At 37.5% G+C, this 21146-nt stretch overlaps 1 protein-coding gene across 2 annotated transcripts in view; it reads right to left on the reverse strand.

Annotated features, from left to right (window-relative positions):
• Nucleotides 1–21146, reverse strand: part of Gabrg3 (gamma-aminobutyric acid type A receptor subunit gamma3) — a 620605-nt gene that overhangs the window by 570355 nt on the left and 29104 nt on the right. For both annotated transcript variants that reach the window (XM_074061795.1, XM_074061798.1), the window contains exon 3: nucleotides 1600–1667. In XM_074061795.1, the coding sequence (XP_073917896.1) occupies nucleotides 1600–1667 (68 nt within the window). The remainder of the gene's footprint in view (nucleotides 1–1599; nucleotides 1668–21146) is intronic.

The raw sequence follows: 21146 nt of genomic DNA on the forward strand, positions 1-21146 counted from the left end.
TTAGGAAAGTCCTTGTCACCTGTGGGTGGCTATCACTTAGGGTCATCCTCTGGTATCTGTGATTTCCACATAGTAATTCTCAACAATTCCAATAGCAAAGTTTAATACTGAGCACAAAGTAGATCTCAAAATTACGGTAGTTCATGAAAGTCCTTAAATATACAAATGCATACCCTTTTGTGGAAATAATTTTAGAACTATGTAGCTACAAAGGTACTTTTTCTTTGAGGGTTAGACTTAAATTTGTATTAGACATAAAGGTTCTAAATAAGATATTGTGGAAAAAAGGTAAGTAAATACAACTTCAGAATAAGAAGCAAATACATTAAGAAATGATTTAATCGAATAATTACTTATCAGGAAAAGGAATATTACAATCACAATTTGATTGTAATACATAACCCATAAGTTGTGTAAAATAATTCCTTTATACATTTAGCCTCTATTCTTCAATTTTTGGGCAGCACGGACATTGTTTGTTTTTTTATTTAAGGGTTTTGTTTTTGGTGCTGGAGCTCAAATCCAGGGCTTCCCGCATGCTAAGAACACTCTACCTCTGAGCTACCATCAGCCCCGAAATTATTTTTTAATAACAATATAGCTTTACCCCTACATGGAGTCTTTAATATCACAAAAGAAAAGAACAGTTTTTAAATGTGGCAGTGAGAAGCAATGATCTTGTTGCTAATTCTGAAGATGTTTTTTCTGTCCCTAGTACACTGCAATGAAAAGAAGGCATGTAAGTTGGCATTTTGTCCATTCCTTACCCTTAAACTCATATCCCCCAAGTACAGACACAAAGGCATGGCAGTGAGAAAGCCCCAGTAAGGAGACATTCACAATACCACCTCAGGCTATAAATGCAAGACCTACTCTGGAAACCCTACATGAACCCAGCAGGGAGGTGCATCTCAACTGCAGTTGTAGAAGACTTGTGTCCAACAGAATGCAACACACCAACACTTGCTTAGTAATTGATAAGTACCCCCACCTAGTGGGGAAGGGATTATACCCACTAAACAGTTATAGAGCTCAATTTGCTATAAGTCTGTGAGAACCCCCTACTCAGGGAAACCTATCACATATCTGATTCCATATTTTCTCCTGAAATAAAGAAATTAATCAATGGCAGTTGATTTACCCTCAGAGACCAAACTGAAGACCAAATATAATTTGGTAATCTTGGGTCCTTTCTGAGAAACACTACAAGGTAGATACTTGAGTGAGGGAATAAAAGTAACAAGCTATTATTTGTATCCATCCCTATTATTAATGAGGTCAGATAAAACCAGTGGCTGCACAACTGCAAATAATCTCAGTTGGAAATCTATGTGCTATAAGCACGTGTGTGCAGAGGGTGGTGGTGAGGTGGGGATGGTTCTCGATCATCAGCGCAATGCCTCACTGCTGACGTCACAAGCTGTCCCTGGTGATGTTTTTAATACCAGTTCATTTAAAATACCAATAAATGCTACCGATTTAAGGAGTGAATTGTAGGTTGTAAAGGTGCATGATAAATGCTATACAGAAATTCACAATAAGGATATAACCAAGAAGGGGTTCAAGAGTCACAGATCAGAAAATGTAATAGCTTCTTACCATGTTTATTGATGACACGGGCCCAATGCTGTTAACATAAATGTCCACATCAATCACGGTTGGTTTGACTGTGGAAAAAAAATACATGTATGTTAGTACTTTGTGACAGAGATAAAGAGGAGAGCACAAGTCAATGTCCCAAGAACTCAGGCACTAACATCAAAAGACTATGTTGGAAAACAATGGATGGATTTTTCATTGGGAAATGTCTTGCACTTACAATGCAAACCTGGCTTGTCTTACTTTTTAAGATGCTAAAAGGATGAAAGAGCCTTATTTATACTTTTTAAGTTCTAGGAAGATAAGAATTTTACTCACTTCAAGTTGCCAGAGACAGATGACTGTAAATATATTCTGTAACATTAGTTAAGTTGATATTATGGCAAAGATATGAGATAAAATATAAAATATTGCATATGTAATTTAATGTCAATGTTTTGTTATAAAGCTAAACAATATCAGTGATGTACTTGAGTTATTTATCTATCTCATAGCTGTCTAGCTCTTATTCCAAAGTGAAGAAGTTCTAGTGAGTTCATACACCAAAGAAAAATAAGAAACCTTGTTTATTGTTAGGCTTACTGTAAAGGGAGCAATGACAGAAGTGACTCTGTTTTGGATGAGAGAGGCACTTAAAAAGCAGACATCTAAAGAGGTGTGGGAAGCAATGGGCTTCTCAAGAAATGACAAGCCTCCCACTAAAGTAAAAGATGCAGCTGCAGAATGTGGGTAGTGGGTCATAAGGCAAGGGCAAGCTGACCAGACCCTCATGGAATGTCCACTCCAATAAAGATGGGGGTGCAGCCAGATGGCGGCATTCAGCAAGAAGTTAACTAGACAGCCTATTACAGATGCAACTTCAAGATAGAATAGTTGGACCTAAGCCAGTTAATTCCCTATATCCTCTCCTGGACTTCAGCTTTTCTTTTAGTTAGCCATTTCACTAAGTCCCACCCATCAGGAAGCTTTCCAATCCTTTTAATAAACTTTCTGCTTGCTTTAACTCTTAACTGCTGGTCTGGCATTTTCAACTATTTACCATTCCAGGACACGAACTTGGGAAATAACAAAAAACTATCATTATAACTTAAAGACACATCCATACATATCTATCACAGAAGTAAAATCCTATAATTCAAAATAGAATTTTAATAAGTCAAAGAATTACTCTCTCAACTGTGAGGGGATTTGTTCTATAATCAGAACTTGTTATTTCTAACATTGTGTTTCAGGAGTTAAATTGGCTAATTTGCCTTGAAAGATCATCAATTCCTCTTCCCTGGCCTGCAACGGAATTGAGTGAAAACTGTAACAGTGTTGGGAATCTGCAGACCTCTAAGTCAGGGAGCCTACCCTCTAAAAGGAAGGATGCTTCCTTTATCACCATGCAGGGACTGACAAAGGAGAGGACAGAGCCAATTTCAGAATATTTCTTCCCAGGAGGAATATAAACAAGACTCATGAACCTTTCCGCTTGAAGTTTCTATGGAAACCAGAGTGATTGCATATGCAATTATTTCAATGAGCCTCCTTCAGTTTCACTAAATAGCTGCTCATTCACAAAAGGACTCTGTTCTCTCCTTTTGGAATGACGAGTGGTCACTCTGAGCTCTTGGAATCCTGTAAAATTGCATATGCAGTAGTCAGCAACCTGGGCAATGATTTTCAGATGTCCATGAAATGGAAACAATGATGATGAATTTGAGTCAACTCTTCTACCACCCGTCAGCACAACCAAGTCATACTAGCTCCAAAGAGCTAATTTTGGAAAATAGCCCAACACAATTCTAGGCACTTGCATTTGGTACTTGAATTTTATAAAAACAGAATTCTTCATTTTAGACTTAGCTTTGCTAACTGCTATGAGAAATAAGTGTCATCTTACTTCTTTCTTCAGTTTTTACTAGATTCAATAACTGTCAGTTAAGTACTTTTTGCAAGACACTTTTCTGGTTGTTTCAGAGTATTTTTTAGATGTGGGTCTTCCAGAAAATTTAATTCACAGTAAATTAAAAGGATCCACAGGCATAAAACCTGTTAAACAACTTCAAAGTGGAAAGTCTCAAACACATGGAGCACAGTAAGTGCAGTAAAGGTGACAAGAGATAGGAATAAACACACACAAATACACGCACATTCACATAAAATGTATACACAAAGGCTAGGGGAAATTAAACTGTTAGTAGATTCTCTTTTAAGCAGAGTCTTGCTAACATCAATGGAGCATCTAGAAAAGTCACTCTAGCCGTGGTACCCAGAAAGAAGACTGGCCACAGGAGTTTCATGGTTTATAATTCAAAGATGCAAGATACAGCCTTGACAAATGAGCTTTGACAAAGATGCAAAACAATTAAATGGGGAAAATGACAGTCTTTTCAGCAAAACTGAACATCCACATGCTCAAGAAGTTAGCCCCTTACTTTATACCATGTAAAAATAAGCTCAAGTGAATTGAAGACCTAAATATAAAGCCTAAAACTATAAAACTTTTTTACAAGAAAACACAAAGGAAAAGCTTCAGGATATTGAATTCGGCAATAATTTTTTTATTTAATACCAGAAGGTCAGATAACAAAAGAAAAATAGATAAATTTGACCAGCCCACAATGAACTCTATGTGTACAAAGGGCACAGCACAGGGAAAAGGCCAATAATGCAATGGGAGAAGATGTGTCTGATATAGGGTTAGTATTCAAAATATGTAAACAACTCCTACAATTCAACAACAAAAACAACCAGACTGAAAAATGGACAGGGAATTTAAGTATTTTCACCAAGAAGAAATACAAGTAGCCCATAATCGCATGAAAAGTTACTCTACTCTTAGTTAATCACTAGGGAAATACAAATTAAAATCATCAGATACACTTTTTACATTCATTAGGATGGCTACTATGAAAAGCAAGCAAAGAAAAAAGAAAAAATATCCAAAATATAACATGCATTGGTGAGAATGTAGAGACACTAGAATCCTTGTGCACTGTTAGTAGGAAAACTATATGATGGGCCCTCAAAACAATAATCATAGACTGCCAGGCACCATGACTCATGACTACAATCCTAGCTATTCAGGAGGCAAAGGTCAGGAGGGGTATGGTTTGAGACCAACCCAGGGAAAAAGTTCTCAGGACCCCCATCTCAACCAGCAAAAGTTGAACCTGAACCTGATGGCACACACTTGTTATCCCAGCTACACAGGACGCATAAATAGGAGGACTGTGGTCCAGGCTAGCCCAGGAGTAAACACAAGACCTTACTTGAAAAATAACTGAGACATAAAGAGCTGGGGCTGTGGCTCAAGTGATGAAGAGTATGCCTACCAACTGCAAGGCCCCGAGTTCAAACCCCAGTTCAAAAAATTTAAATCCAGAGTGACTACATGACCCAGTAATCCTACTTCTGGGTATTGATTCAATACCAGGGACTCAAACAGATATTTGCACATCCATATCATGTCATTATTAGTCACAATAACCAAAAGGTAAACACTCAAGCGTCCATCAACAAATAAACTGATAAGCAAAATGTGGAATACAGTGGAATATTCTTTAGTCATTAAAAGGGATGAAATTTTGACAGATGCTACAGCAAGGATGATCACAAGAGACACTGTGCTGAGTACAGTTACAATGGGAAACATACCATGTGATCCATTTATAATGAGATACATAGTGTAGTCAAATTCACAGAGACAGAAAGTAGAATGATGATTGCCAGAGGCTGTTGTGGGGGAATGGGGAGTTAGTGTTGAGTGGGTATAGAGTTGTAGTTTTGCAAGGTAAAAAGACTTCCAGGGGTGGATGGTGGTGAAGGGTGCAACGTGCTATAAATGTCCTTAATGTAACTGAACTGTACTCAAAAATGGTTAAGATGGTCAACTTCATGCTATGTGTATTTTACCACAATAATAACTAAAAAACACTACACCCTGGGTAGTTTGAAGAAGGGTAAGACTCTCACACAGACACAAAAGCCAGGAGTGACACAGGTGGGCCAATTTTCTGAGTGAGAAGGGACAGATTTTATGGTTAAAGGATATAGATTAGTGATGATATAATTAGGTCCCATACATTGAGTGCAAAATAAACTCACATTGTAATTCTTTTTTATTGACATATGCTAAATTGTGCACATGACATTTCACTGCATACCATACACTCTGATCGTACTCACCCTTCTAGTACCCTTTCTTGTGTCCTCCCCTTCCTCTCCCTCCCCTTCCCTAACTCCTTCCTAGTCCTCCTGTTACTTTCATAACATTGGGTTCCTAGCTTGGTTTTGTTTTCACCTAGCTTCCACAAATGAGAAAAACTTGTGATCCTTGTCTGTGGGAGTGGCTATTTCACTCAACATAATCTCTAGTTCCATCCATTTTCCAACAAATGACATAATTTCATTTTTCTTAATGGCTAAGACAAAACTTCATTGTGTATGTATACCACATTTTTTTAATCCATCCATCAGTTACCTAAGCTGATTTGGCTATTGTGAAGAGTGTGGCAATAAACATGGGTGTGCGGTTATCTCTGTGGTAAGTTGACTTTGATTCTTTTGGGGTATATGCCATTTCTGGAAATGGTATGGCTAGATCAAATAGTAGTTCTATTTTTAGTTTTTTGAGTAATACCCTTACTGGTTTCCATAGTGGTTGGAGTAATTTACATTTGCACCAAGGTAAGTAAGAGTTCCTTTTCACTGGTAGAGTGGCCTAGCAAGCACGAGGCCCTGAGTTCAAACCCCAACACCACCAAAAAAAAAAAGGAAAGAAGAGTTCCTTTTCTCTCACATTTTTGATAATATTTGTTCTTGTTTTCTTAATGATAGCCATTCTGAATGAATTTCAAGGGAGATACAATTTCAAGGAAGTTTTGATTTGCATTTTCCTGATATCTAAGGACTTTGAACACTTTTTCATGTATTAACTGGATATTTTTACTTCTTCATTTGAAAGATGTTCAGTTTTTTGTTTATTTGTTGATGTTCAGTTTCTTATTTGTTGATGTTCAGTTTTTTATTTGTTTGTTGATGTTAACATCAACATGTTATGTTGATGTTTAATTTTTTAAGTTTTTTATATGTTCTGGGTATTAATGCCCTGTCAGATGAATAGCTGGCAAAGACTTTTCTCATTACATAGGCTATCACTTAAATCTGCTGATCATTTCTTTTGCTATAAGGATGCTTTTTAGTTTGATACAGTTCCATTTGTCAGTTTTTGCTATTATTTTCTGAACTCAGAAAATCATTGCCTACACCTGCATCTTGAAGTGTTTCCCCTATGTGTTCCTATAGTACTTTCAAAGTTGAAGGTGTTACATTAAAGTCTTTAACACATTTTGAATTGATTTCTGCAGAGGGTGAGAGACATGGATCTGCTTTCAGTCCTCTACATGTGAATATCCAGTTTTCTCAGCACCACTTGTCTTTTTTCCAATGTACATTTTTGGTGCCTTTGTCAAGAATTATATGGTGGTAACTGCTGGGGCTTATTTTGGGACCTTCTATTCCATTGGTTACTGTTTTGAGGCAATTTTTATCACAATTCTTCATTTAAATTCTACTTTTTCTTTTTTGTATGTTATTATTTCTTAAAAACTCAGAATTAGTATGTCTAAGAAGAATCATAAACTCATATATTGTACAGCATAAAGGAACATTGCAAAGATGCACTGGGTAAGCCTTGAGATGCATCAAGCACCATTTTGTCCTTCAGAGATTTATGCAGCTCTAAGGGGAGTATATAGACTGCATGCTCCTGTCCTTTGTCACAAAACCATAGCAGATATATGGTTGTTGTTCTCCTCCCTGCCATGGTATTTCTCATTTTAGGCCAAGCAACTGCAGATAGCATGAAGATGACTGGAGATACTAATGGGGAGCCAAGGAGTGTTATAGATGGGAAAGGGCATCCATCAGATGGCCTTGAGAGATCTGTTGATGGACCTACAGGCGGGTGGCTGACTCTTGATCTACAGAGATGGGAGAACAGGTTCCCTGTCCTGTTGATTGTGGACAGTAAGGAATCTTATCATGGAAAAACTGAAAAAGAAAACAACTATACTTTCAAAAGAAAGTTCCTGACCTCAATCTCTCTGGTATTTCATAGTCAAAATCACATTTCGTAGACTATAGGTTTCCTCTTAAACAAACATCTGCCTCTCTTGTGAGAAAAAAATAATATTATTTCCAGAATTCCCAAAGAGTTAGATCCTAAAGGCTCCATTCAGGCATCATACGTGGGTACTTCCTAGGGTGTGTTTAAAATGCCAAGCTTGAGGAAGACACATAATAGAAACACTTCTGTACAATCTGCCTCCAACTTAACGCTTCTGAGGCTGGCAGCACAGATCCCTTGATAAGTGGTTCCAGGACCCCCACAGATGCCAAAATCCTTGGACACTCAAGTCTCTGAAATAAAACTGCATGGTATTTGCATATAACCTAGACATATCCTTCTATACACTTTAAATCATCACTAGAAGACTTGTAAGTATTTGTTATACTATATCATTTAGGACATAGTGACAAGAAAAAGTCTGTACTTGTTCAGTACAGATACAATATTTTTTTCTGAGTACTTTCAATCCATGGTTTGTTTGATAAACAGGTACAAAACCCATGGATACTGGGGTATACTGTATTTAAATCTTAACAGACATCTTTCATTTTCCTATACTTGGTGGTTTCTTTCCTAGACATGGGCCATAAAAGAAAGCCAATGTTATGAACTAAATCAAGTAAGTTCTGTCCTTTTAAAACAGGGTCAGCTCACAGCTTCTCTCCTATAAAGGATTGGCACAGCCAAGTTGAGCTGATTCCAGATCTTCTCCTGGCTTTTCCAAGGTGAAACAGAAAATTTCCTTAAGTTGACCTCTCAAAACCCCCTGTAAATTTTTCTCTAAAACCACAGACTTAGGGTTTGGGGTTTTAGAACAGTGGCAGTGCATATGCTTAGCATGCTAGGCTTTGGGTTCCATCTCCAGCACCAAAAACAAACAAGAAATGAAGTTAAAATATGAGTGATAGGGCCGGAGGCATAGATCGGGTTGTAGAGGACCTGCCTAGGAAGCATGAGGCACTGAGTTCAAGCACCAGTACTGCCAAATAATAATAATAATAATTTAATAAAGCATGAGTGAATTGGGACTTGTCTGGGATTCTGCAGCCTTTCTAAAGCAGAAAACCCCTTGGCTTGCACTCACCCTCCAAAAGGTATTTTGAGGAACAAAGACTTTGATGAGAATATATTATTCCTTTTTTATTATCATAATCAAAATCATCATCACAAATAATCTCTCTGGACTCTTTAAAATGCAAATACTCTGTCTCTAAGGCTTACATTAAAACTATGCATAACATCTTAGAAAGGGCATGTTTTAAAATACTTTTTTCCTAACTTGCAGAATACTAGGTTTACAGATAGATGGAGAATTTGGGAAAGAAGTAAGTAAGATAAGCAAACTTGGTCAATATTAAAGTTTTGCCAGAACTCTGGGTCCATGCAAAACTGTGTGATACAGATATTCTTGGAGCCTTGAAATGATGAAGTCATGATTACAGGTTCCATTCCAGTTCTGTGGAACACACTATTTGGACAATTGACTTGGTTCTGAACCTTAAATATAAGACATATAGCTAATCCCATTTCCATTAATCTCAGAACTGTAGATGTCAACTCTGAAGCCCTCAATCATTTGCTAACCATGCTTTCAATCTTGTGATCTCAAGGATACTGGCAAGAGTTTAGAGACCAATATAAAATCGCCATCTTCTCAGCATAAGTCAGATGTGATAAGTAACATGGAACAAGGCAAATAATGAGATTCAAATTTTGTGAACTCATAAAAATTATTTCTAAAGCAAACAGTTTGAGAAATCATACTCAAAAGAATGAAAAGAACACTGTTGTGAAAGTTCTGAACCACACATCCTTCAGAGGTGTCAGGTACTCAAAAACTTTCATCTAAACTTCCTCCTCTTGAAAGAGTTTGATGGTTAAAAAAAAAAAACAGTAAAAGAATTCGAAATGCATCTGCTGAGTTTTATAATCTCTCAAAATTGACTTTGAGGCACCACATAACCTCAAAAAGTAACTTGAATTTGCTGGGGTTCATTTTCATCATCTGTAACCAAATCAACAACTTAATTATAACCTCAAAGGACCTAGAAAAGAGCCAAGAAAACTGAGCAGAGGGAAGGAAATAATAAAGATTATAATAATAATAATGAAATGGAGAATTTTAAATTCATAGAAAAAGACCAACAAAACCAGGTGTTAGTTCTTTAGACAGATGATAAAACTTTCAAACCCTTAGTAAGATTAATTAAGAAAAAGAAGAGAGAGCTGGGTGCCGATGGCTCACGCCTGTAAACTTAGCTATTCAGGAGGCAGAGATAAGGAGGATAGAGGTTCAAAGCCAGCCTGGGCAAATAGTTCCGTGAGACCCTTTCTTGAAAAAAGCCTTCACAAAAATAGGACTGGTGGAATGGCTCAAGGTGAAGGCCCTGAGTTGAAGCCCCAGTACTGCAAAAAAAAAATTAAAAAATAAAAAAAGAAAGAGAAAACTTAAGTAACTAAAATTAGAAATGAAAGAGGGGTAATCAAACTGATGTCAGAAAAAATAAAATGTCTTATGAGCAATTATATGTGAACAAGTTTAGATAACCTAAAAGAAATGGCTAAATTCCTAGAAACATACAGCTTAGCATGACTGAATCATGAGGAAATTAAAAAATCTGAATAGACTCAAAACTAGTAGTGAGATTGAATCAGTAATAAAAGAAATCTCCCAACACAAAAGAGCCCCAGAGCAGATGGCATCACTAATTTCTACTAAACATTTAAAAATTTAGATTAATCCTCCTCAAAATTTTCAAAAATGAAAGGAAGGAACATTTCCAAGTTCATTCTATGAGGCCACGATTGCCTGACATCAAAGACACTAAAGAAAAGAAAACTATCAGCCAACAATTCTGATGAATTTTGATGATAAAATTCTCAACAAAACACTAGAAAAGAGAATTATACACCACATAAAAAGGCATATACATCATGACCAAGTGGAATTTATTCCTGAAATGCAAGAATTATTTAAGCTACAAAACTCAAACAATAAGACACCACATTAACAGAAAGAAGGAGGAAAACATAATAATCTCAATAGATTTAGGAAAAGAATTTGACAAGGTTCAACATAATTTCATTAAAAAAAAAGTCATACACCAAGAATAGAGGGAACTACCTCAGCACAATAAAGACCATACATGACAAGCCCACAGTAACCTCAAAACTTAATGGCTGAAAGCTTTACACCAACATCAGGAACAATACAAGAATGGCTGCTGTCACTGTTTCTATTCAATACTGTACTGGAATTACTAGCTAGAAAAATCCCCATAAGTAAAAAACAAAAGATGTTCTCTGTTAGTCAGCTTTCCATTGCTGTGACAAAACACTTGATGTAAATCTACTTAAAGAAGAAAAAGAGTTGTCTTGTCTCGTGGTTTCAGAGACTTAGTCCACGATTACTTGATTCCATTGCTGTGGGCCTGTGGGAGAACCTCATGGCAGGTACTGTGTGCAAAAGCAAAACTGCTCACCACACGGCCTCCAAGAAGCAGAGAGGGAGTGGGGGATGGAGGTTTGCCCCAGTGATCTATGTCTTCCGAGGCCCACCTCCTACAGTTTCCACCACTCTCAGTTGTGCCACCAGTACGGAATAAGGTCTTCCACCCATGAAATCTTCAAGGGACATTCCACATCCAAACTACAGAAAGTATCCATATGGAAAAAGAAGAAGCAAGGGAAATTATCTCACTTCACATGCAAAGTGAATGTGAACATAGAAAAGTCAAATGTTCCACAACAAAACCTTTTAGAACTAATTCACAAATTCAATAAACTGGCAGGATATGAAATGAATACTCAAAAATTAATTGCATGTTTCTACATTAACAACAAACAGGAAAAAAAAAAACCAAGAAATTAAGAAACCAAACTTCTCTCCATCACAATATGCAAGTGGAGGACGCAGACTAAATTTCCATCAACAGATGAAAGAAAATGTTACCTATCCATTCAATGGAACATTGGCCAACTTTTAAAGAGAGAAATCCTGTCATAGCTACGATATGGATGAACCTTGAAGATAAGGTGCTAAGTGAAATAAGCTAGTCACAAAAGGACAAACATTGTATGATTCCACTCAGATGAAACATATAAAGTAGTCAAAATTAGTTGGGCACCAGTGGCTCATCCCTGTAATCCTAGCTACTCAGTAGGCAGAGATGAGGAGGATTGCAGTTTGAAGCCAGCCTGGTCAAATAGTTCGCAAAACCCTATCTCAAAAAAACCCTTCACAATAAATAGTTGGTGGGGTGGCTCAAGGTGTAGGCCCTAAGTTCAAACTGCAGTACCGCAAAAAAAAGTAGTCAAAATTAAGCCTCATTCATACAAATTATTTTATTTTTCATGGAAGTATTTCAAATTTATTTCATATTTTAATCTATTTTATAATTTTCCAGTATTACAAATTGTTTTGGTGTCTTTTAATTACCTCCCTCCATAGTTTGGATCTTTAATGTCCCCCATAAGCCCACATAAAGGTCTAGTCCCCAACACGGCACCATTAGGAAGTCAGAGAGGCTTTAAGAGGTAGAGCCTAGTGGAAAGTTTTAGGTCACTGGGGACATGCCACTGAAGGGATCTGTAGGATTCTTGGTCTCTTCCTCTCTCTTTTTGTGTCCCAGTCTTGAAGCAAGCAGTTTTGCTCCACCATTGCCATCTGTCACCCCACCAGAGGTCCACCTGATCATGAATTAGAACCTCTAAAACCATGAGCCAAAATAAACCTTTTTTCTTATAAACTGATTATCCCAAGTGTTTGTAACAGTAACAGAAAGCTGACTAACGCATCTCACTTGTAAGAGCAAATTGCAAATCTTATTCTTATCTTCCTACTTGCCAACCTTTATCCATTATGCACATAACCAGTGGGTGATATTGAGCTGCCCAGAGTTCCAGGTTCTGGAATTAGGCAATAATCTTGGCATAATCTAGTTTCATAGAGTTTGAATCATACTAGGTGAAATGGATATTAAATAAGCAAACTAATCGATAATGTGGATACTTTGATAGTGATGAATACTGTGAAGAAATAAAACTGGGTATTGAGTTAAAGAGTGACTATAGTGCAGGGAGGAAGCCTACAATGGATGCAGGAGTTCACATTCTTATAGCCATTCTACCCTACACAGCTAACATAGCATTGACTGCAATTGATTTTGAATAAGCATATGCCCCAGTAACACCTAATGAGTTATGAAGAGAACACTCAGGTAATTTGAATTCCAGAAAAAGAGATGTTTGAATACAAAAATAGTTTGAAGAGTCTGTATTCAAGAACTGATGAAATATATGAAATTACAGATTCAAGCAATTCATAAAGTCTCAAGAATAATAAACATCCCTGGGACACCTAGGGCTCACACTTGTAATCCTAGCCAAATGAGAGTCAAGATAAGGAAGATCTGTTTGCAGCCAGGCCCTAGGAAGTAGTTCACAAGACCCTACCTCAAAAAAAAAATCACAAAAGAGACCTGGCCCAGTGGCTCAAGAGTGCCTGTCTAGTCCTGAGTTCAAACCCCAGTACTAAAGAAAGAAAAGGAAAGGAAATCACACCTGGACATATCATTACCAAACTGCTGAAAAGTCAGTAAGGAAAGAAAACAAATCTTAACAGTAATCAAATAAAGATATATGGCATAAAGAAGGAAAATGATCAAAATGGTAGGTGATGTCCCACGAGAAAAAATAAAGGCCAAAAAACAATAGTGCAAGATTTTTAAAACACTGAAACAAAACAAATTAGCCTATAATTCTAATCCCAGTAAAATGGCCTTCAAAAATCAAGGTAAAATAAAATCAGACAGAATAAAATCTAAGGGGCTTTATCTCCATCAGATCTACATTACAGGAAATAATTTTTTAAAAATACCCAGTCTTTACACTATTCATAAATAAGGGCATATGAAAGGTTGGCTTCAGAAAAGGATGAAGCGTCCAAAAGAAGGTGGATTACATAGTTATTCAACACTATTTAATCCAATCAAAATTTGTCTGGGCCATACTACAATAATAAGCTATTACACAAAGGGAAAAATAAAGATGAATTGGATGTGCTGCCTTAAAACTCCTATAGTGAAATAAAGAAGGTAAGATGAGTATGTTTGAGTAAAGAATAAAGTTAAAAGTAATGCATTCTATTAAGATCACAGATGTGCTGTAGAGTTCACTGTAGTTTACAGAGAAGCTTAGTTGCAAAGTGACCTTTTGAAATTAAGCTATAAAATTGTAAGAAGCAGGTAGCCCAGGCCAGCAGACAGCATGGAAATTAATAATACAGGATTACCAGGTAACTCCTCTGGTTTGAACTTAACCAGGACTTACCATGCAAGAAAAGGAGGGGAAATGTAAGTAGAAGAATAATTTCCTTACTATAAAATTACTGACAGAATAAGAGGTTTGGCTTGTTGCAGAATTTTAACAAGGAAGGCTGTTGGTCACAAATGAATGACCAAATGATTTTGGCAACAGTGGGAAGCTGTAAGGATGAGCAGTGTGCCAGTTGGGACCTTCTTATAGGTGAAATTCAAGAATTTGACAGAAAAGTCATGGATCTCAGGTTTCCAGTAGTAAATGAGAAATGTTGATCTAAGCACTGCCATGATCTAGGCCAAAGCCACAGGTTTGGAAAACGCCTGTTCATACACAGTGGGTAAAGTCACAAAGATTGGGATTGGTGTTGTTACCAAATGAAAGATTTAAGAGGCCAAAAGACAACTTGCTTTTTGCTTTGTTTTATGGATTTTTTTTTTTTTTGCAATACTAAAGTTTGAACTCAGGGCCTCATGCTTGCAAGGAAGTCATTCTACCACTTGAGACATGATCTCCCTCTTTTTTTCTACTTTTTAGGTATTTTTAAGATAGGATCTTACTTTTTTGCCTGGAGCTGACCTCAGATCACTGTCCTATATATACTTCCACCGTACTTGGGATTACCACCAGACCTGGCTTATTTGTTGAGATGGGTCTCTCACTAACTTTTTTGCCTGAGCTGGCCTCAAATTACAATCCTCTTGATCTCCATCTCCTAAGTAGTTAGGATTACCTGTGTGTGCCACCAGGCCCAGACAAGCTACCTTAATAAAGGGTCAGTAATCTGGGTGAAGGGAGAAGGAACAAATACCAGGAAGGGATTCATAAGAGAAGAAAAGATACATCTATTTAATTAAAGCAGAAGGAGAAATGTGTTGCTATAAAGAAAGTGCAAGGTCTACACAAAGCCATGAAGAGAAACAATAGTTTCAAAAGTGCTAAGAGAGTTGAAGAATTGGAACAATAGATATGGTGATAAGATTTAAAGTAAGAGTTTCAATGAACAGGAACAGAGATGAGGAAATGAAGGGGGATAAAGTGGGTGACAGTCAGCCTCCAGGAGAGGAGAGGTGATGGAGGGAATGCAGAAAATGACAAGACCATGAGGCTGCTGGCTCTTCTCCATGTTCTAAACTGATGTTACCCTGACTCTTCTGTTAAATTTAGGAATGTCCGGGGATATTATTTTGATCTCAAGGAAGCTATATCAGTTTTTCTAGGTCAAAGAACCAAACAAAGTTAATATAGAATAATTAACTTTGGCTTATTCTGACTACTGAACTTGGGAGTCTCTTCATCCCTGTGTTCTGGGTATGATGTGATGGAGAAATTTTCAGGTCAAGAAATTAAAAGAGTGAGGTCAAGGTTCACGGGTAGATGTGTACATAGGGACAAAAGCAGATTTGGTTCTAGGTATCCAACCTAATACCAGCATAGAAACCCAAACTATGATCCTAAGGGACCAACCTATCAACCAGGATATTATGTATGTCCTTAAGTATGCAGCATACTAGCCCAGGTATCCAGCATATTAAGCACTGTTAGCCTTTCGGGATCATGAGAAGTCGGCGACATCTTAGGTTGTTTCCCATCCTAAGAAAGGTTTACATCTTTGGAGGAAGTCCTGATCTGTGCTGTGGCATTCATGTGATCACTGGAGCACACCCAGCGCTCCCTGGCTGCCCATCCTAATCTGACTGCAGTTTTGAACCGATGATACCATGTATACAACACTGGGCCTCAAAATAAAGCTTATCTTCACATAAGCCTCTCCATCTGCCTTGAGGATGAGGCCTGTGTTACTGTAAGAACAATACCCGTGGCACCTCCTGAGTATTTGTGACAAGAGGATGGTCTCAGCACAGGCTCACTAAGCAAAGTCCAAGGCAATCAAACAGACACCAGCAGCTGAAAAGTACTGCAAAACTTCCCCTGCTGTCCACAGATTTATTCATCTTCCTGGCTACAGCGTTTGTTCATTTGTTTATCTATATATCCGTGTAAGTATGTAGTTACAGTTGTAGTCCCTATTTATGGTAGAGGATCAGTCTCTAGACCCCCCAACACCAAAATTCACAGATGCTCAAGTCTCTTACATAAAATAGTATTTGTACAGAACCTACACATATCCAACTGCAGACTTTAAACCATCTCTAGATGACGTATAGCTAATTCAGTGTAAATGCTGTGTAAATCACCGCTGTACTGTATTGTTTAGGAAATAATGACAAGGAAAAAGTCATTTTCTCAAATACTTTCATTCCGTGGTTAGTTGAATCCACAGATAGAAAACTCTCAGACATGGAGGGCCCACAATATTATGAATGTATGTATTTATTGGCACCTACAAGTGTTTTCAATCCTCATGTGCTAATATTTAACAACTCCTCAGGACTACAGCTTTCCAGTTTAAATAGCCAGCTTGGTAAGGGATTCAGTACAAAACTGAGAGGAAGAGTCAAAGGATTCCAAATGCAAACCCATCCCACATTATTCCAACACTGGTAGATAATCTGCTGTCCGTATTCAACCTCCTCATACTTGGGGGTTGATATTACAACTGGAGGAGCCCAATTAGCCTGTGGATGTCTGAGCAGAGATGCTCAGAGTAGCCAAAGAGTGCACTGTGCACAAAGTGTCACACGGACAGTCTGAGCAGAGTCAGGGACTCCTCAACTTGCTCTTCCTCCTTCCCCTCTCCTAGCTCTCTCCTCTGAGAAGGTTCCCCACATCATAGAGGCACAGAACAGATTCTAAATTTCCCTCTGTGAGGATAGGTAAGACACCTAAAAAACTAGCTAGCATTTGTTGCCCTTAATGCAGAGAAACTAAAGCAGATACCTTAAAGCAACTGAGGCCAATAGGAAAAGGGGACCAGGAACTAGAGAAAAGGTTAGATTAAAAAGAATTAACCTAGAAGGTAACACCCATGCACAGGAAATCAATGTGAGTCAATGCCCTGTATAGCTATCCTTATCTCAACCAGCAAAACCCCTTGTTCCTTCCTATTATTGCTTATACTCTCTCTACAACAAAATTAGAGATAAGGGCAAAATAGTTTCTGCTGGGTATTGAGGGGGTGGGGGGGAGAGGGAGGGGGTGGAGTGGGTGGTAAGGGAGGGGGTGGGGGCAGGGGGGAGAAATAACCCAAGCCTTGTATGCACATATGAATAATAAAAGAAAAATGAAAAAAAATAATAATAAAATAAAAAAAATAAATAAATAAAAAATAAATTTCCCTCTGACCCAACCTCTCACTAGATTGAGGCCACCAATCCTCCACTGGTTGAGCTTCTCCACAGAGCAGCCATGCATGTGTCAGCTCATGGTGACCCAAGAGCCAGCAAGACAGGCAAGAGACTGTTCCGCTGAGCCATTTACTGTATAATTTAATCTCCTTTTCTTTCCTTCCAACTTAAAATAAAACTATATGGACCTCTTTGCAAACAGTTGACAGGAAATGGTGAGGGGGGAAAATGTCAAAAAAAAAAAAAAAAGAGCTGCCAGCACCTGATGTTTAGGCCATAGGAGAATTTAACTACACAGCCAGATCAATTAGTTTTATTTACAGAGGCCAGAAATGTCTGCCAACTATTAATACAACAGAATCCATGTCCTGTACCCCAGATCCTACTCTTGTCTGAATCTCTGAGTGATCATTGCTCAAAAGATTCTTATCCCATCTTCATTGGAAAGAAAAACTGTGTGTAACATTTTTGGAATGAAAATTAAGCTATGTGCACCTTCTTTCGCTGATAAAAAATATTTATCTGTGTGTACAATCCAAATTATCAGAACATGACATTAGTTAAAGTTAGCCACTGGAGAAGCTCTACACCAAAGGCCACATATCTACTTGCACTAAATATCCAGGATACACAAATCCATAGTGACAGGAAGTACAATAGTGGTAGCCAGAGGGATTAGATAGTGGTGATGGCTACACAATTTGTTGAATATACCAAAAACATTATGTGCTTTAAAATGGTACAATTTGTGGTATGTAAATTAAATTTAAATTTTTTAAAAAAGTGGTTATTCACTATTTTTAGCCATTTGGGTTTTTAACCTTCTCGAATAATAGTATACAATGACGCTAAATACTTAGTAAATATGTTCTCATGTAACGCAGGCTGATACATCCTTACACATTTTCAACACTGATTCTGGGTGTATTTTTCTGTTATGCTTAATTATGTATTATATATAATATACACTATTATTTACACATATAATTATTTAGCTGACTTACTTTCCAGTGGCTCGTATGCTGAGAACACTGGAGGCTAATTTCTCTACCCCCTGTGTTATGTATAACATATGTTCAATGATTCCTTGCATTACTCTCTAAAAAGAAAACAGTGGATATGATTTATTGAACAAACTTTTTCAAAGATTTTTGTTTTGGAAAAGGTACATCTAGATAAAGCCCTGGCCCAGACAAGAGTAGTTCCACTACTTCAGACTCAAATTAGGAAAAAGCTGTCATGGTAGATGACATTAGTTACAAACTCTACCAGCAAGGGTACAGCCTATTTGATCAAGATTAGCCTTTGTGGCTTGCTTTGACTAACAATATGACAGAAGTGACATTGTATGACTACTAAACAGGACTTTCTGGTCTCATTTGAATTCCCTGCTACTGTGTAGACAAGCTCAGGCTAGCCAAGGAAGCAAAGAGAGTGGCCACATGGCGATAGAGGCCCAAGTCCTTCGAGTCATTCCAATCATCCTACACAAGTCCCAGATGGATTAATGAGGCCAGTGAGCATGATTCAGCCTCCAGCTGGCCCCCAAATGCCTGCAAACTCATCCCATTCCAGCTGCTGATAAGGTCAGGCTACACAGTCATCACTTGTAAGCCACTGAATCTTGAAATGGTTTATTAAAGGAATAGATAATTAATACAAATATTGAATGTGAATAAAAATTTAACATTTTACATTCCCAACAACAGAGAATTATAAAAAAATCAAATTACAGTTTTAGAAATATTTCATGATAATTGGATACCAATGATATAATGTTATGTGGGAAAAGGGAGAATATGAAATTCTATAATTTTATTATGCTTAAATTTTTAATAGAAGCTTTAAGGAAACATGCCAAAATATTCACATGCTTCTGGGTAAGAGTATGAGATCTTCTTTTGTTATTTCTAACTTTTTATGCTACTCTATGCATCCTACATTGTTACAGTCAAATAGCTTTTTAACTTAAAAATATTATCTAAATTTAAAAAATGAAATCTAGTACTCAAAGCAGATTGCTTCATTGATATTTAACTATTTAAATGTTTAGGGAAAATGTTAAATAAAGACTGCTGTAGTCCCATTGCTAAAATTTCTAGAGATATTTTTGAAATCAGAATGATCTGCTTAGAGAAAAAGTGTTATTCATGAAGCCCATCTCCCTATCAGGGAAGTGTGGGTGGACTCAGGCACTGAGATGGTGCTGCCCTGGACAACACGGAAAACTCTCCTGTGGGTAAAGAGCCCTGAGAAAAAGCAGCACTGTGTGTTCTCACAGGGTGGGTTCAGATACTAGACTTCAACAAATTGTATTTCTGTTTTTCTCTAAGTGATGGATTGGCTGGAAGTTTCTGAATATTTCTTTTTTTTCTTTTTATTATCATATTATTGTTGTACTTGGGGTACACTGTGACATTTTCAAAAGTGCTTGCAATATATGTCAATTAAATTCACCCCCACCATCATTCTTCTTCATCCCCTCTACCCCCTTTCTTAGAATAATTTCAACAGATCTCATTTTTCTGTTTTTGTACAGGAGTACATATTTCTACCATATTCACCTTCCTACACCTTTTCCTTGTATCCTCCCCCATCCCACTGGTACCAACCCCCCAGACAGGACCTGTTTTATCTTCCTGTTCTTTGTTTTGGAAAAAAAGACATTTTTATTTGTTTAAGATATTTATACAGGGAGTTTCATTGTGATATGTCCACGTATGTATTATAACCTGAACTGGTTCTTTGCCTCTATTTTTCTCCTTTTGTCTTAGTCCCCTTCTTATGGTGATTTCAACAACTTTAAAAATTCTGTATTCATTCTTCTATAGCAAGTACATCAACTTTATTCACCTTTTTTAACTTCCTTCTTTTACTCTCCCTCTCCTGATAGTGCCCTCCCCGTAGCATGACTTGTTTTTCATTTTTGTCCTTAATATTTTAATAAACTGCTGATTATTTTTAAAACATGTTTGTTGTTGGAAAAAGTTTGGGTTTATTGGTGGGAATATTTTAAAAGTTAAAGCTCTTTCATTATTGTAGTTGACAAAGGTAAAATGGTTTCCCGTGCAATCACTTACAAACGTATATACCCACACACACGACAGTTATCACGCAGTATGTGTCACTAGGTGCTGTAGTTTGGATCTGGAATGTCCCCCAAAGGCCCATGTGTTCAAAGTTTGGTTTCTAGCCTGTGGCACTACTGGGAGATAGCGCAGCTTTCAGGGGCCTAGTGGGAGGTTTTTAGGTCACTGGAGGCAGGCCCTCAAACTCTCTTCCTCTCTCTCTTTGATGCCTGGTTTGAGAGGCAAGTGGTTTGCTCTGCCACGTGCTCTACCACTTCTACCCAGCACTCCAACCAGAGTCCTAAAAGCAATTTGTCCACCTGGTCATGGATTGGAATCTGTAATACCGTGAGGCAAAAATAGGCCTTTTCTTGTTACAAATTATCTCATGTGTTTCACCATATTGAAAGAAAACCATTTAACACATTAGACCTCCTTAAAACAGTCAACTTTTCCTAAAAGGCTGGGTATAGACACTTCTCTTCAAGAGAAACCCCCTTTCCATCTTCTGTTCCTAGATCAGCTGACTACTGAGGAATGGGCACCTTATCTCACCTTCTCCATTCTTTCCACAACCTACTTGTTATGAGTTTGGAGCTATAGGGAAGAGATGATCAAATCATTAGTACACTTAAACTCCTAATAACTATGTATCCCTGCCTGAAGACAAACAGGACTTAAGGAGTATCCCAGGAAGGAAGTGGCCAAAAAGATCCATATACATCCTCCTGATGCTCCTAACTGAAACAGCAGCTCTTCAAACCAAGAGGCCAGACGATATTCAATCTCCTTAAA

Source organism: Castor canadensis, chromosome 19 (genome assembly GCF_047511655.1).
Source record: "Castor canadensis chromosome 19, mCasCan1.hap1v2, whole genome shotgun sequence".
NCBI classification, from domain to species: domain Eukaryota; kingdom Metazoa; phylum Chordata; class Mammalia; order Rodentia; family Castoridae; genus Castor; species Castor canadensis.